The sequence below is a fragment of the Lipotes vexillifer genome, unplaced genomic scaffold (assembly GCF_000442215.2).
Source record: "Lipotes vexillifer unplaced genomic scaffold, Lipotes_vexillifer_v1.1 scaffold22, whole genome shotgun sequence".
Taxonomy (NCBI): Eukaryota; Metazoa; Chordata; class Mammalia; order Artiodactyla; family Lipotidae; genus Lipotes; species Lipotes vexillifer.
The window spans coordinates 3,572,271-3,587,376 of record NW_006779050.1 but is presented as its reverse complement, the minus strand read 5'-3'; the positions used below and the strand labels follow the sequence as shown (position 1 = coordinate 3,587,376).

Below are 15,106 nucleotides of genomic sequence, written 5' to 3'. Positions count from 1 at the left end.
CAATGCAATCCCTATCAAACTACCACTGGCATTTTTCACAGGACTAGAACAAAAAATTGCACAATTTGTATGGAAACACAAAAGACCCTGAATAGCCAAAGCAATCTTGAGAACGAAAAACGGAGCTGGAGGAATCAGGCTCCATGACTTCAGACTATACTAAAAGCTACAGTAATCAAGACAGTATGGGACTGGCACAAAAGCAGATAGATAGATCAATGGAACAGGATAGAAAGCCCAGAGAAAAACCCACGCACATATGGTCACCTTATCTTTGATAAAGGAGGCAGGAATATACAGTGGAGAAAGGACAGCCTCTTCAATAAGTGGTGCTGGGAAAACTGGACAGGTACATGTAAAAGTATGAGATTAGATCACTCCCTAACACCATACACAAAAATAAGCTCAAAATGGATTAAAGACCTAAATATAAGGCCAGAAACTGTCAAACTCTTAGAGGAAAAGATAGGCAGAACACTCTATGACATAAATCACAGCAAGATCCTTTTTGACCCACCTCCTAGAGAAATGGAAATAAAAACAAAAATAAACAAATGGGACCTAATGAAACTTAAAAGCTTTTGCACAGCATAGGAAACTATAAACAAGACCAAAATACATCCCTCAGAATTGGAGAAAATATTTGCAAGTGAAGCAACTGACAAAGGATTAATCTCCAAAATTTACATGCAGCTCAATAACAAAAAAACAAATAATCCAATCCAAAAATGGACAGAAGACCTAAATAGACATTTCTACAAAGAAGATATACAGATTGCCAACAAACACATGAAAGGATGCTCAACATCATTAATCATTAGAGAAATGCATATCAAAACTACAATGACATATCATCTCACACTGGTCAGAATGGCCTTCATCAAAAAATCTAGAAACAATAATTGCTGGAGATGGTGTGGAGAAAAGGGAACACTCTTGCACTGCTGGTCGGAATGTGAATTGGTACAGCCACTATGTAGAACGGTATGGAGGTTCCTTAAAAACTACAAATAGAACTACCATATGACCCAGCAATCCCACTACTGGGCATATACCCTGAGAAAACCATAATTCAACAAGAGTCATGTACCAAAATGTTCATTGCAGCTCTATTTACAATAGCCAGAAGATGGAAACAACCTAAGTGTCCATCATCGGATTAATGGATAAAGAAGATGTGGCACAATGGAATATTACTCAATGGAATAATACAATGGAATATTACTCAGCCATAAAAAGAAATGAAATTGAGTTATTTGTAGTGAGGTGGATGGACCTAGAGTCTGTCATACAGAGTGAAGTAAGTCAGAAAGAGAAAGACAAATACTGTATGCTAACATATATATATGGAATCTAAGAAAAAAAATGTCATGAAGAACCTAGGGGTAAGATAGGAATAAAGACACAGACCTACTAGAGAATGGACTTGAGGATATGGGGAGGGGGAAGGGTAAGCTGTGACAAAGTGAGAGTGGCATGGACATATATACACTACCAAACGTAAAATAGATAACTATTGGGAAGCAGCCACATAGCACAGGGAGATCAGCTCAGTGCTTTGTGACCACCTAGAGGGGTGGGATAGGGAGGGTGGGAGGGAGGGAGATGCAAGAGGGAAGAGATATGGGAACATATGTATATGTATAACTGATTCAATTTGTTATAAAACAGAAACACACCATTATAAAGCAATTATACTCTAATAAAGATGTAAAAAAAAAAAATGCTTAAGCCAAGAAAGTATTTGGGTGGCAAACCAGTCTGAGTAATACTAATTTAAATTTAGTATCTTGTGTTCCATAGGTATTATTATTTCATAGTAGTACTTCAAGGATTATATAAAAGATACAATAGACTCCATCATCTTGAAGATCCTTGAAACTGACATTTTTGTAATGGTATTATTGGCATTTGGTGTCAGACAAATCTTCATTGATTTACCCTTGTGTTGGAGGATGTTTAGCTTTCCTACCAGCCTCTAATCCCAGTAACGTCCCCCATCTCATATTTCCGAATCCTGGGAAGGGATACTGCGACAGTGCCCGCTCCAGTAGAAAAATATCCAGAAGCATCTAGCTTTCCTGGCACTGGGGAATGGAAAGTCACGATTACATCTGAACTAATATGGTAGATTAGATGAATGAGAGGGAGAAAGGGAGAGAGAGAGAAAGGAGAAAGTTTCTACAACATGTTAAATAGAAGTGTGCCTAGGTCTTTATATGTTTTCTTGGCTTAATTACAGTAACCACAGTTTAGAAAAGTCCTTAAGGGTTTGCTCTCTAGCTTAATGCTGACATTAGTTAAGGTAATAACAATTTTTGAACACCATGAAGAGCATGGTATATAACTTCTCCTTCATCAAGCATGCCCCAGAACTTGACAGAATGAAAAGGTGTCCTTCCCTACCTTGCATAAAACCACAGGATGATAAACTATGCTAAATTAAAATAATTATCAGAAAGCTCAATATACCAGTACCTTTTTATGGTAAGGTATATTGAACTTTTTTTTTTTGCGGTATGCTGGTCTCTCACTGTTGTGGCCTCTCCCATTGCGGAGCACAGGCTCCGGACGTGCAGGCTCAGCGGCCATGGCTCACAGGCCCAGCTGCTCCGTGGCAAGTGGGATCTTCCCGGACCAGGGCACAAACCCGTATCCCCTGCAGACTCTCAACCACTGCGCCACCAGGGAAGCCCCTGAACTCTTTTTAAAAGTCAAATATTAAGAGCTCGAATCTATCTAAAGACAGAGCAATTGTTTTTATCTAATCATGAGAGGTACCTATCTACACATTTTGTATAGCACAGAATATTAGAATAAAATCTGATTCTTATTCGTTCCAACCATAATTCCCAGGTACAGATGAACTGGTTCATGTCTGTGGGTCGTAGGACTTATATATTGTAATTATATTGGAATTTTGTAATTAGATTACCTGTAGAATTCAAGTATGTCACTAACACAGTAATTTATCCCAGAACAGTAAACAGATTCTTTGCTTAGTTGAAGGACTCATTAAATAGTCTTCAGGTATATAATGATTATTTTATAAGCTAGACATCAAATTTAATCTGTGTTGGCTATTGCTGGTGCCAGTAAGAGATTGGTCTCCCTCCTCTTCTAGATTCCCCATGAGTTCAGACAAAGTTACTAGAGGTCACTTAATTAATACAAGCTGCTGCTCAGATGCTGATTCCCTAGAACATCTTTCAGGGTAAAAAAGAGAAAACTTCCAAATTGCCATAACATAATCATGACACCCAAGCATATATGATAAATTTGGGCAGTCAGCAAACATAGGATACTGGTGAGCTTCAGAATAGAGGGGAGGAAAGAGAAATAGAAGAAATTAAATCTAGGGTGCTCAGTTGCTGGCATGGAGTTAGGCATTAATACAGTGTTCATTTTCAATGACTCAGACCTAAAAATATAACAATTTAGGACACAGAATCAGCATCAGCTTAATCCTTCAAAGTATTTAAAGAGGAAGCAATAACTCTCTGGTCATTTCTATAACAGGAACAAAATACCTGTAATAAGGGGGTACTATCTGTATAGGGGATAGGATTCCATTACCAAAATCAACCACCAGGGTAGCCAGGGAATTGGGGTAGATGAGGGAGGAGTAAGATACAGACTCTCCTAAGCCCAATTGTCTTCCTTTTATTAGTAGCAAAGAAAGGGAATGATATGTGAATAAATTATGCAGTCTTGGTAGTCAAAGGTGGAGATTACCCCCTAGCCCATGTTCTGGAGAAGCTCCAGTTGGCTCTGGGATTAGAAAGAAGGGGAAGGCGAAAGGGTTGTGGGAGGTGACCCCACTGACAAAACCAATGGCTGTAGAGAGAAGGGTGGAGCATAGTTTGGATGTGTGCAGGTTTCAACTTTTGTATTCTTCTTCCTGTTCCCTCTTCAGGTTCAATGTTAGAGTCTAGAGTTGCTGTTTTAAGTCCTTGAACAGGTTTAGCTAGACAAAAAAATGATCCCATGCTCTTTCAACTTGTCTAGATACTTGCCTGCCTTCCTTTGTGTTCCTGCAGGGAGCAGGTAAACCTACTGATAACAGCTCCAGACGTGGTACTGGGTGTTCCTCCTTCTGTGATGGGATTGTTTTGCTCTTTTTGGCAGGCTGCTCATTTACAGAAGCTTGTCCTGACGCCCCTGTCAGCCCTGCTGTCCCTATTCCCAGGGCCCCAGAAGCTAATCCAGAAACGCTATGACAAACTGCTGGACTACAACAGCTACCTGCAGCGGGTGGTGGCAGATGAGTCAGACTTGGCCAAAAGGGAATATGAGGCCCTCAATGCCCAGCTTGTGGAAGAGCTCCAGGTGTTCAACCGGGCCGCGCGGAAGATCCTGTTGAACTGCCTGTGCAGTTTCATCACCCTCCTCAGGGACCTGATGCTCGTGGCCCAGAGGGTTTATTCCACGGTGGTGCCGGTAAGCACAGCACCAGCACTTGGCTACCTTGGCCTACGGAATCTGTCAGAAAGCACAGCATGCAAAGCAGCCTGCTCATAGCGTGCCTGAGTGTACTGTATGGTGTGGCTTCTATTTTAGCTGAAGCCAGTCAGAGAATATTCTGCTCCTTATCCCTCTTCTACACAGGAAGGTAAAATCAATTTTCCTAGTGCTGGTTTGCTGTGACTTATACCCTCGGAGCTCTTTTTGGAAATTCCTTTTCAAACACCAAACATCTTTCCGCTTTGCTCCCCTCATTGATGGAACCAATGTAGCTCCATCTGCCTGATGCTATGTTGAAGCTTATCAACTTATATTTTGTATTCTCTTCCCATTCAACCATTTGTAAATGTTAACCATGACTGAGACGTGGATCCAAAAATAAGGCCATCTCACCGTAATGACAGAAATAGGATATCAGTCAAACCAGTCTTTGTTTTGCTTTTGTTTTCCTCCAAAGAAGAGAAGCCTGATGTGTGTGTGGAAAAAAAAAAAAATATATATATATATATATATATGTATATGTATATATCTTAGCTTTCCATTAGGGTATGATTTTAGAACTATTTTCTTTTTTTTTTAAGATTTATTTATTATTTATTTATTTTTTGGCTGCCTTGGGTCTTAGTTGCAGCACACGGGATCTTCACTGAGGCATACAGGATCTTTTGCTGCAGCGCACGGGCTCTTTGTTGTGGTGCGTGGTCTTCTCTCTAGCTTGTGGCATGCGGGTTTTCTCTTCTGTAGTTGTGGCACGTGGGCTCTGTAGTTTGCGGCACGTGGGCTCTCTCGCTGAAGCACGCAGAGCTCAGTAGTTGTGGCGCACTGGCTTAGTTGCCCTGCGGCATGTGGGATTTTAGTTCCCTGACCAGGGATTGAACCCACATCCCCTGCATTGTAAGGCAGATTCTTTACACTGGGCCAGGAGGGAAGTCCTTATAATTATTTTCTGAAGAGGAAGAAAGATATTTACAACCTAATATCAATTTTAAAAAAGTCAGCTTCGTTTCTTGGCCCTTCATTTCAAGTGTATTACTTATCATTCAGCTCGTGTGATATTTAATGGACATTTGGAGGAAAATTAATTGTCCCTACTTTACTTTTTATTGTATATTTAATTAACTTTTAACTTATCATCTGAATTAAATTAAGTTGAATAAAGAGGTGCTACATTTACTTGGCTCAAAAGGAAGAACTATATAAAAATAAGTAAGCAATCCCATACTCATTCTGTGCCCAAACCACTCCAACTCCTGCTCTCACCCCCACTGATATTAGTTCATTTTTATACACTTAGAGTTTCTTTGTGCCATTAAAAGTAAATGCAAATGTATATTTCTATTTCCTACACAAACTAGCAAACTATAGTACATTCTGCAACTTGCTTTTAACATCCATGTCAGTACATAGAGAGCTTCCTCATTTCTTTTACAGCTGTGTATTAGTCCACTGCATAGTTGTACAATAGTGTGTAATCAGCCTCCTATTTTTTTGGTAACAACTTTATTGAGATATAATTCACATACTATACACTCCACCCATTTAAAATGTACAACTCAATGGTTTTTGTATATTCGTAAGAGTTGTGAAACCCATAACCACAATCAATTTTTAGAATATTGTCATCACCCCCAAAAGAAACTCTGTATCACTAGCGGTGACTCCACATTTCCCCCTAACCTCCCCAGTCCCAGACAACCACCAATCTACTTTCTGTCTCTACATGTATGCTTATTCTGGACATGTGGCATAAACAGAATTATACAACATGTGGTTCTTTGTGAGTGTCTTCTTTCACTTAGCATAATGTTTTCAAGTTCCATCCATGTTGCAGTGTGTTTCAGAACTTAATTCCTTTTATTGCCAAATAATATTACATTGTATGGATATGTCACATTTTATTTGTCCATTCATCAGTTGATGAACATTTAGGTTATTTCCACTTTTTGGCTATTATGAACAATGCTGCTATGAACATTCAAGTTCTTAGTGGATGTATGTTTCCATTTCTCTTGGGTATATACCTAGGAGTGGAATTGCTGGATCATATGGTAACTCTATGTTAACCTTTTGAATAACTGCCAATCTGTTTTTCAAAGTGGCTGCACTATTTTTCATTCTCAACAGCAATGACTGAGGGTTCCAATTTCCTCACATCTGTCTTTTTTATTATGGCTATCTTAGTGGGTATGAAGTGATATCTCATGTGGTTTTGATTTGCATTTCTCTTATCAGTCCCCTATTTTTAAACTTTTAAAATTGAAGCGTAACTTAAAAGATTATATACAGTAAAATAAAAGAAGGAGCCTTAAAACACCCAGTCTTCAAAGGGACAAGGGGAAGGAGTAGCTATAGGAATGTGCAGAGAGACCTAAGTGGAAAGGTTTACCTGACAGGATCTGTGACTATCAGTCAATACTACAGAAAGTAATAAATACTAAAGAAATTTATTGGGAAATAAATTTCCTTATCTCACTTTCCTCCCTTATTCTGATTTCCTATGGGTGCTTCTCATTGCAAGAACCCATCTGGAAACCAGAGTGCAAGGAAGCTGTTGGTACACTCTATACTGGTCAGCCTTCCAGAGCACAGAGCAGGATGGAAATGGAAAAAGAATAAATTTGAAAAGACAAACAAAAGATATTCAGCACACAAAGTGAATGCTGGTTAGAGTTCAGTAATACCACACTATGATTACTTTTTCTTTTATGTATAGCTTTTTTGCTTTTCTTAAAGTTAATAATTGTGTTTGTCTTTTATCAGCTTAATTTTCATTTGCCTAACTTTATCTGCCAGTTTGACTGGATCACTTAAGACATTCAGATTGTGATATATTCTATTAATTGTGTCTTCTTGCAGAAATCTCTCAGAGAACTGGTTATCTTTTTTAATCTCATAATTAACTGTAATCCTGGGATTACACTTCATCATCATTCTGGGGAATCCCTTTACCTCTCTTCTGTGTGGGATCTCACATTTCCTTATCCCATGTTGACCTTCTTTCTTGCTTTCTGCCTTTATTTGGGGGAGCAAATTTTTGAGTAGTTTCTTAAGAAAGGAAAATTGGGAGGTTAATATTTTGACACCTCAAATATCAGAAAATGTCTTTATACTATCATCATATTTAATTGATAGTTTGTCTGGGTGTAAAATTTTAAGTTGTTCTTCCTGAATTTGAAATCATTCCATTGTTCCATTGTCTTCTAGCTTCCACTGTTTCTGTTGAGAACTCTGGGTGCATTTTGGTTCTTGATTCTTTGTATGCACTTTCCCCACCCTATCCCATTCTAAAAGTTTATGGAATTTTCTTATTGTCTTCATCAGTCTGAAATTTAATGATGATGAACCTTGGTGTGTCAGATGCTTTGTGGGATCCTTTCAACCTGAAAATTTATGTCTTCCGCTTCTAGAAACTTTGAACATTTCGTTGATGATTTTTCTCTCTTCCCTTTCTCTTTTCTCACTTTCTGAAATTCCTGGGTTGTTCCTCTAATCTTGTGTCTTTTTCCACTTATTTTCTATCTCTTTATTGCTTTGCTCTACTTCCTAAGAAAATTTCCTACTTAATCTTCAAACCCATCTTTTGATTTATTCTTATTTCTGTTCCCATGATTGTAATTTTTGAAAGTTCTTTTTGGCTTTCTTAAGATGAAAACAGGTTGCTTTTATTTTTATAAGATTCTTTCTTTCTTGTTATAGTTATGACTTAGATGTCTGATATACTTGATCATTCACCACTGATAAAGAGTTGAGGACTAATTGGCAGCATTGAGCACCTAGATAGGCACTGAAAATTCTAAGCATCCACTACTGTGTAGAGCAATTTGACTGCAATTTCATTTGGGAACTCCTGATGATAGCACCATTAGGTCTTTCCTCTTAGGCTGGTCAGAGTCTCCAGAGATGTCCCTTCAAGTTTTCTGCCTAAAGGGTAATGGTTGACTGCTAGGCCTGGTTGGCAGGGTCTCTGGGTCCAGTCTATATCCACTCACTTAATTACGCTCTTTCTAACATGGGTCCCCCACCATTATTTGTGCCTAGTGTCCCCAGTCTAGACACTCTCTGTTTTACCATTTTCAGAAAAGAAAACTTCATCTTCTGCTAAGGTAGGGAAGAAGCAATCACCAAGATTCACTGAAAAGGAGAAAGAATCTGGGGATACAACTGCTTCAAAACAATTCCAGTTGTCTATATCTGCATAACAAATTACACGAAACATGGTGGTACGAAACAACCAATAGTCATTTCTTACTATTGTTTCTCATAGTTCTGGGGTTCACTGGGATCAGGTAATCATTCTCAGTGTCTCAGTCAGATAATAGCTGGGGCTGAAGTGGTCACAAAGACTTTCTCAGGCTTCTAAGATTGGTGGTGGGAAGATGACAGAAGACCCAAACAGCTAGGGACTGGAATAGCTGGGGCCCCACAGACACCCACCCATCCCACCCCCCCCCCCACCACTCCCCACTCCATCTTTCAACATGGTCTTCTGATATGGTGGACACAGTGCAACTGGACTCCTTCCATAGCAGCTAAAGTCTCCCTAAGGTGAGTGTCCCAAGAGAAAACAGCAGAAACTGCATGATCTTTTTTAGCCTAATCTTGAAAGTCAAACAGCATCACTTCCTTTATTCTATTTATTTCAACATTCTATTCATTGAGGCAGTCATAAAGTCCCACCCAATTTTGAGGGAAGGGGACATTGACTCCACCTCTTTATGAGAAACATATCAAAGAACTTTCTTATCTGTTTTAACCACCACAGGATCTTAACCAATGTTTCTTGTTTTAGCCTTTTTCTCCTTCCTACTGTACCACCCCACCACATTGGAGGGGACTACTGCCATCAATTACGGAGCCTTTCTTCCCCAAATTTTATTGCTATTGTGATTTTTTCTCTTCTGTTTCCTTTTGTTTAAGCTTGAACTTAAAAAAAAGTCCTTGTCATTTTTGTGGGGTTTTGTGGGGTTTTGTGGGGTTTTGTGGGGTTTTGTGGGGTTAGATGGTTTTGATATAGGAGTTTTAATGTTGCCCTAATTTTTCGCTGTGGGATATGGTATAATTTTTCACTGTTCATCACAGATCTACTAAATTCAATATCTAATATGGTTAAGTATTTGTCTGGGAACGTCATATTTCTACCTACAGGTACCACTGTTGGCTTCAAGCATCTCTGAAATTCAGAATCAAGTACTAGAAGAGGTTCAAAATCTGAATTTTGTGAAGGATAACACTGCTACATTTATTGAGAGGAAACTTAGTTTTGAAAAGAAGAAGACTGTGAAAATTCTGGTGAGTTTGGTAGCATTCAGTAACAATGATGACTATCACTTTTTTGCCTTGATCAAATCATATTATTTTCCATATCACTTATGTCATTCTAATATCCTATAGTTTATACCTACTTATTATATGTAGAATTTCTTGTCTATTTCTAGCCTCCATACTATGAACTCCATAAGGTCATAGATTTTTTACCTGTTTTGTACATGATGTGTACAAAACAAGTGCCTAAATGGTGCCTGACACAAGGCAGGCACTCTATAAATATCTGTTGGATGAGTGAACAGAATTTTATAGAGCAAAATCATTACAGTTCGAACCTTTCATTTTTATCAATAAGGAATCCCAGTTTGCAGAGATGAAGTGGCTTTCTCAAAGTCACTTAGTGGCAGAGCTGGGACAGGGGCCAGGCCTCTGGACTCCTGCCTAATTTACTGATAGTATTTCCTGGAAAAATACATGCCCATGTACAATTTACTTAATTAAATATTATTTATCAAGTGCTTAATGCACAAGTGATTGCCTGCAGCATGGCAAAGAATTAAAAAATTGTTCAACATCGAAGAAGGATTAGAACCTCTGCCTTCGTATTCTCAGCTGAATTTTCTTTTTTCTCTACAACACTGCCCTCATGTGCTAACTAGAGAATCTTTCCCTGCACAACTCAGCTAAATACTTTCACATAATAACCTGATCTCTGCCTCAACATTGAAATAATCCTTAATCAATGTATGGCTTCAACATTTAAAAACTCTCCAGAGAAGAAATATCTACCAATATTTATCTGTGCGGATTTTATTATACATCTATCTGAACCAAAAGTTCTCCTTACTTCTCCCAGCCGGAAGTGCCACGTCAGAATGACACTCACCGCTGCAAACTTCTATCCACGTACAGTACAGAGGAACTCTACCAAGCTAAGCGCAAGTGCAACGCTACACAAGAATATGATATCAATCTTCTGGAAGGGGAGTTGGTGGCTGTGATGGAACAGAAGGATCCGTTGGGGAGTACCAGCAGGTGGCTTGTTGACACAGGAAGTAAGTTTTTTTCATAAGAAGCAAAGAACTTCCACCTCTCTTCTAGTTGAGATTTTCCCAGGGGCCTCTGTGTCCTTGTCTAAATGCAACTGTTTGGAAAGAGTTATAAATAACCATGTTTCTTCTTTCTATTTCCTATCCAGTTATAAAAGGATATGTGTATTCCTCCTTCCTGAAACCCTACAATCCAGCAAAAGTGCAGAAGGTGGACGCCGAGAACAGGTTCTGCGATGATGATTTTGATAACATCAGTCTCTTTGTGTCTTCACGACCAGCCAGGGACAGTGTCACAGGCACCCCAGAAGGTAGCATAAGTGATAGCAGCTCATCTCTTAGTGGAACATGTGGGAAGTCTGAAACAAACGGTACTGATGTTGACAGTTTTCAAGAGGTAGATGAACAGGTAAGAATTTGAACCTGATGTAAAGACGCTTGGCTGTTGGAATCATGAAAGATGTTCTATCTTACTGTGAGACTTGGTGGAAGTGTCAGCTTCCTCTGTAGCACTTCTCTCTAGCACTTCCTCTCTGTGCACCTTTTTGCAAGGAATTTAATTCTCTGAGCCTGTTTCCTCAAATGAAGAAAAGAGGACAAATAATTCCTACTTTGCAGAGTTGATGTGTGGATATTAGAGATATTAGATATTAGAGATAATTTTATATGTAAAGTACCCAGCACAGAGTAGGCACTGAATAAATAGTAGCTGTTACTACTTAGAGTGAAGTGAAGATGGTCTCTTTATACTTCCCGCATGAGAGGAAAACAGCTCAATACTGAACAGATCACCGCCATCAGCAGCATGTGGAAAACTGACCGCAGTTCCTCTGAGAGCAGTATCTTCATTGTGTTATCTATGAATCATTTTTAATCTCTTGCATAATGACATATACTATTGACATATACTGAAACTTTTAAAAGCTACCTTTCTCTCACTTAACCAGTGCAAAGGCTATTGGCATAACCCTTTCCCAAAATGGTAAGTTAACTACAATATAGGGTTCCTTTTTGCTACCTCAGAAATGTTAATCCCCAAGTGGTGACCAACTAACTGGTTCCTTTTTTAAACTTGCTTTTTTTTCTTTAGTGGCCTTTTTTTTTCTGTCTGTATTGGGTCTTCGTTGCTGTCCGTGGGCTTTCTCTAGTTGTGGCGAGCAGGGGCTACTCTTCGTTGTGGTGCTCAGGCTTCTTATTGCAGGGGCTTGTTGAGGAGCACAGGCTCTAGGCACGCGGGCTTCAGTAGTTATGGCACATGGACTCAGTAGTTGTGGCTCGCAGACTCTAGAGCACAGGCTCAGTAGTTGTGGTGCACGGGCTTGTGGGATCTTCCAGGGCTTGAACCCGTGTCTCCTGCATTGGCAGGAGGATTCTTAACCACTGAGCCACCAGGGAAGCCCCTAGTGGCTTTTTATTAATTAATTTTAACTTCTTTTTAAAAAATAAGGTTAATACATGTTCTCTGTGGAAAGTTAAAACAGTAGAAAGATATATGTAAATTAATAGTAAAGGTCTTTATTCTCTCCTCAGTCCTACTTTTCAGAGACAACATGCAGGTATATCTTTTCAGATATTGTATTTATATGAGTGAATTTATACTTAGACGAGTGGGAACATATATGTGGTACATAATTTTTTTCAGTTAACAATATATCTTAGATAAAATAGTACCTAAATATCTACCTTCTTCCTTAAAAATTCTGCATAGTATTTCATTATCTGGATACATCATGATTTATGTAACTATTACCATAATAATACACATTCAGAATATTTTGAGGTTTTTAAAATTTCAAACAATATTTCAGGCCAGATCCTTGTTCATCTATTTTTATACACTTATATATGAGTATATCTGTAGGGCAAGTTCCTGAAAATATTGGAGTGTCAAAGGATATATAAAGTCTTGATATACATTGCCATACTGCTCTTCAAAAATATTTTTATTCAATTTCTTTCAACAATACATTGATTGCTGTCCAATTCATGACTGATACATTAAAAAATAGTTTTATTTAGTTCTTATTTACATACCATACAATTTATGCAATTTAAGTATACAATTCACTGACTTTTAGTATATTAACAGGGTTTTGCAACCATTGACTGAATCCAACTTTAGAACATTTCCTTCACCCTAAAAGATCCTTTGAACCCATTTGCAGCTCCTCCTCTTTCTCACTTTTAGCCCCAAGAAATCTTTAATCACTTTTTTCCTCCATAGATTTGCCTTCTTTGTATTTTTTGTATTAATGGAATCATACAATATGTGGTGTTTTACAGCCAACTTCCTTCACTTAGCATGTTTTTTGAGATTCATCCGTGTTGTAGTATGTATATGTATTTTGTTGCTTTTCATTGCCTAACAGTATTTTACTCTATGAATATAGCATATTTTGTTTATCCATTCACCAATTGATGGACATCTGGGGTAATTTCTATTATGAATAATGCTGCTATGAACATTTGTGTGCAAGTCTTTGTGTGAATTTCATTTTCGTGAGTAGATCCCTAGGAGTGGAATTGCTTATTGGTAAGATTAAGTTTTTAAAAAACTGCTAAGCTGTTTTTCAAAGTGACTGCCCCGTTGTATGTACCCAACAGCAATGTATGAGGATTGTGAACTGCAGTTTCTCCACATCCTTGCCTTATTGTCTGTCTTTTTTTATCACAGCCATCTTAATGGAAGTGAAGTGGTGTCTCATTGTAGTTTTACATTTCCCTAATGACTAATGCTATTGAGTATCTCTCATGTTCTTATTGGCCATTCCTGCATCTTCTTTGGAGAAAGGTCTTTTCAAATATTTGCCCATTTAAAAAATTGGGTCATTTCCCTTATTATACAGTTTTAAGAATTCTTTATATACTCTGCATAGAGTTCTTTATCAGATATATAATTTGCAAGTACTTTGTCCCAGTCACTACTGATTCTAAACTCATTTATACATTACTATGTGTTCTTATCACTTTCCTGTCTTGAAGTTTCAAAAACCCTGTTTTTCTATTATTCATTCACTCTCTTAATTTATTCAGTTTCTATAAGACAATATAATGTTATAATACCAACTGATAAATGAATTTTTATCAGTGAAATCTATATACTTGATTAAATGTCCTGGCTGACTTTTAATAACTTCTAAGTTACTAAGATAACTTTCTAAGTTATCTTAATAACCTAGGACAGACACTGGAGGACCAAATTTGTGAAGATGACCTAAAGCTGGCTTGATGTTGAGTTCTAGTTTTTACTTGGCTTTACAGGGACTTTTAGATTAAGCACCTCACTTAGGCTCTTTCAGCATGAACTGTGTAGTCTAAAACTGCATCTAGTGCCTACTAGCTGCTACTGCAGAGTAATTGTCTTTGAGTAAACCTATTAATATGTATCATGAGAATTAGATCCATTAGAAGTTTCCATTGCTGAGAGGAAAAGTAATGAGATAATTTTCTTTTGCCCCAAACAGAAAGTATATTAATGATATCTCTCCATAAAGTGCTATTTGTTTTCTTTCTCCTCTGAGTTTTGAACCCATTCAAAACAGACTCTGGTGTCAGGGATATAAATCTAAACACTATTACAAATATAGCTGGATTAGAAAATGAAGCTTGGATCTGTGGCCACATAGGATCCCCTATACCTTTGCTTTGAGTTGAAATAACCCAACCCAAATTGCAGGTCTCTTCTGATCAAATAATAATGGCATGATCTGTATTAGTTTTCTATGCTACATAACAAATTGTCACAAACTAAGTAGCTTAAAACAACATAAATTTATTATCTCACCGTTTCCATGGTCAGAAGTACAGGCAACAGCTTAGCTGGGTGCTGTGCTTGGAATCTCAGAGAACTGAAATCTAGACGTTTGCTTGGCTGTGCCTCTTTCTGAAAACCAGGGTTGTCTTCCAAGCTCATGGTTGTTGGCAAAACTTAGTTCCTTGTTCCAGTAGGAACAAGGTCTCCATTTTCTTGCTGGCTATCAACCAAGGCCCACTGTCAACGCTCAGAGGCTGTGCTCAGATCCTTGCCACGTGGCTGTCCCTATAGGCAGTTCACGACATGGCTGTTGGCTTGCTCAAGGCCAGCAGGACAGCATCTCTCTGATTTCAAATCTTTCCCTTCAGAGGTGACTGGACTCTCTTTTAAAGGACTCACCTGATTATGTCAGGCCCACTCAGGATAGTGTTCATCTAACTCAAAGTCAACTTATTAGGGACCTTATTAGGCACCGCTGTAAGATCCCTTTACCTTTACCATGTAATGTAACCTAATCACAGGAGTGAAATCCCATCATATTCACAAAGGGGATTATACAGAACAAGTTCAGCAG

General features: G+C 38.3%; 1 protein-coding gene across 1 annotated transcript in view; it reads left to right on the top strand.

Moving 5' to 3' along the window:
* The window catches only part of ARHGEF38 (Rho guanine nucleotide exchange factor 38), a 157,568-nt gene that overhangs the window by 136,855 nt on the left and 5,607 nt on the right, over window positions 1–15,106 (top strand). Inside the window, exons 10-13 of the mRNA XM_007452164.1 lie at window positions 4,129–4,440; window positions 9,610–9,753; window positions 10,586–10,784; window positions 10,928–11,187. Coding sequence (XP_007452226.1) covers window positions 4,129–4,440; window positions 9,610–9,753; window positions 10,586–10,784; window positions 10,928–11,187 — 915 coding nt within the window. The remainder of the gene's footprint in view (window positions 1–4,128; window positions 4,441–9,609; window positions 9,754–10,585; window positions 10,785–10,927; window positions 11,188–15,106) is intronic.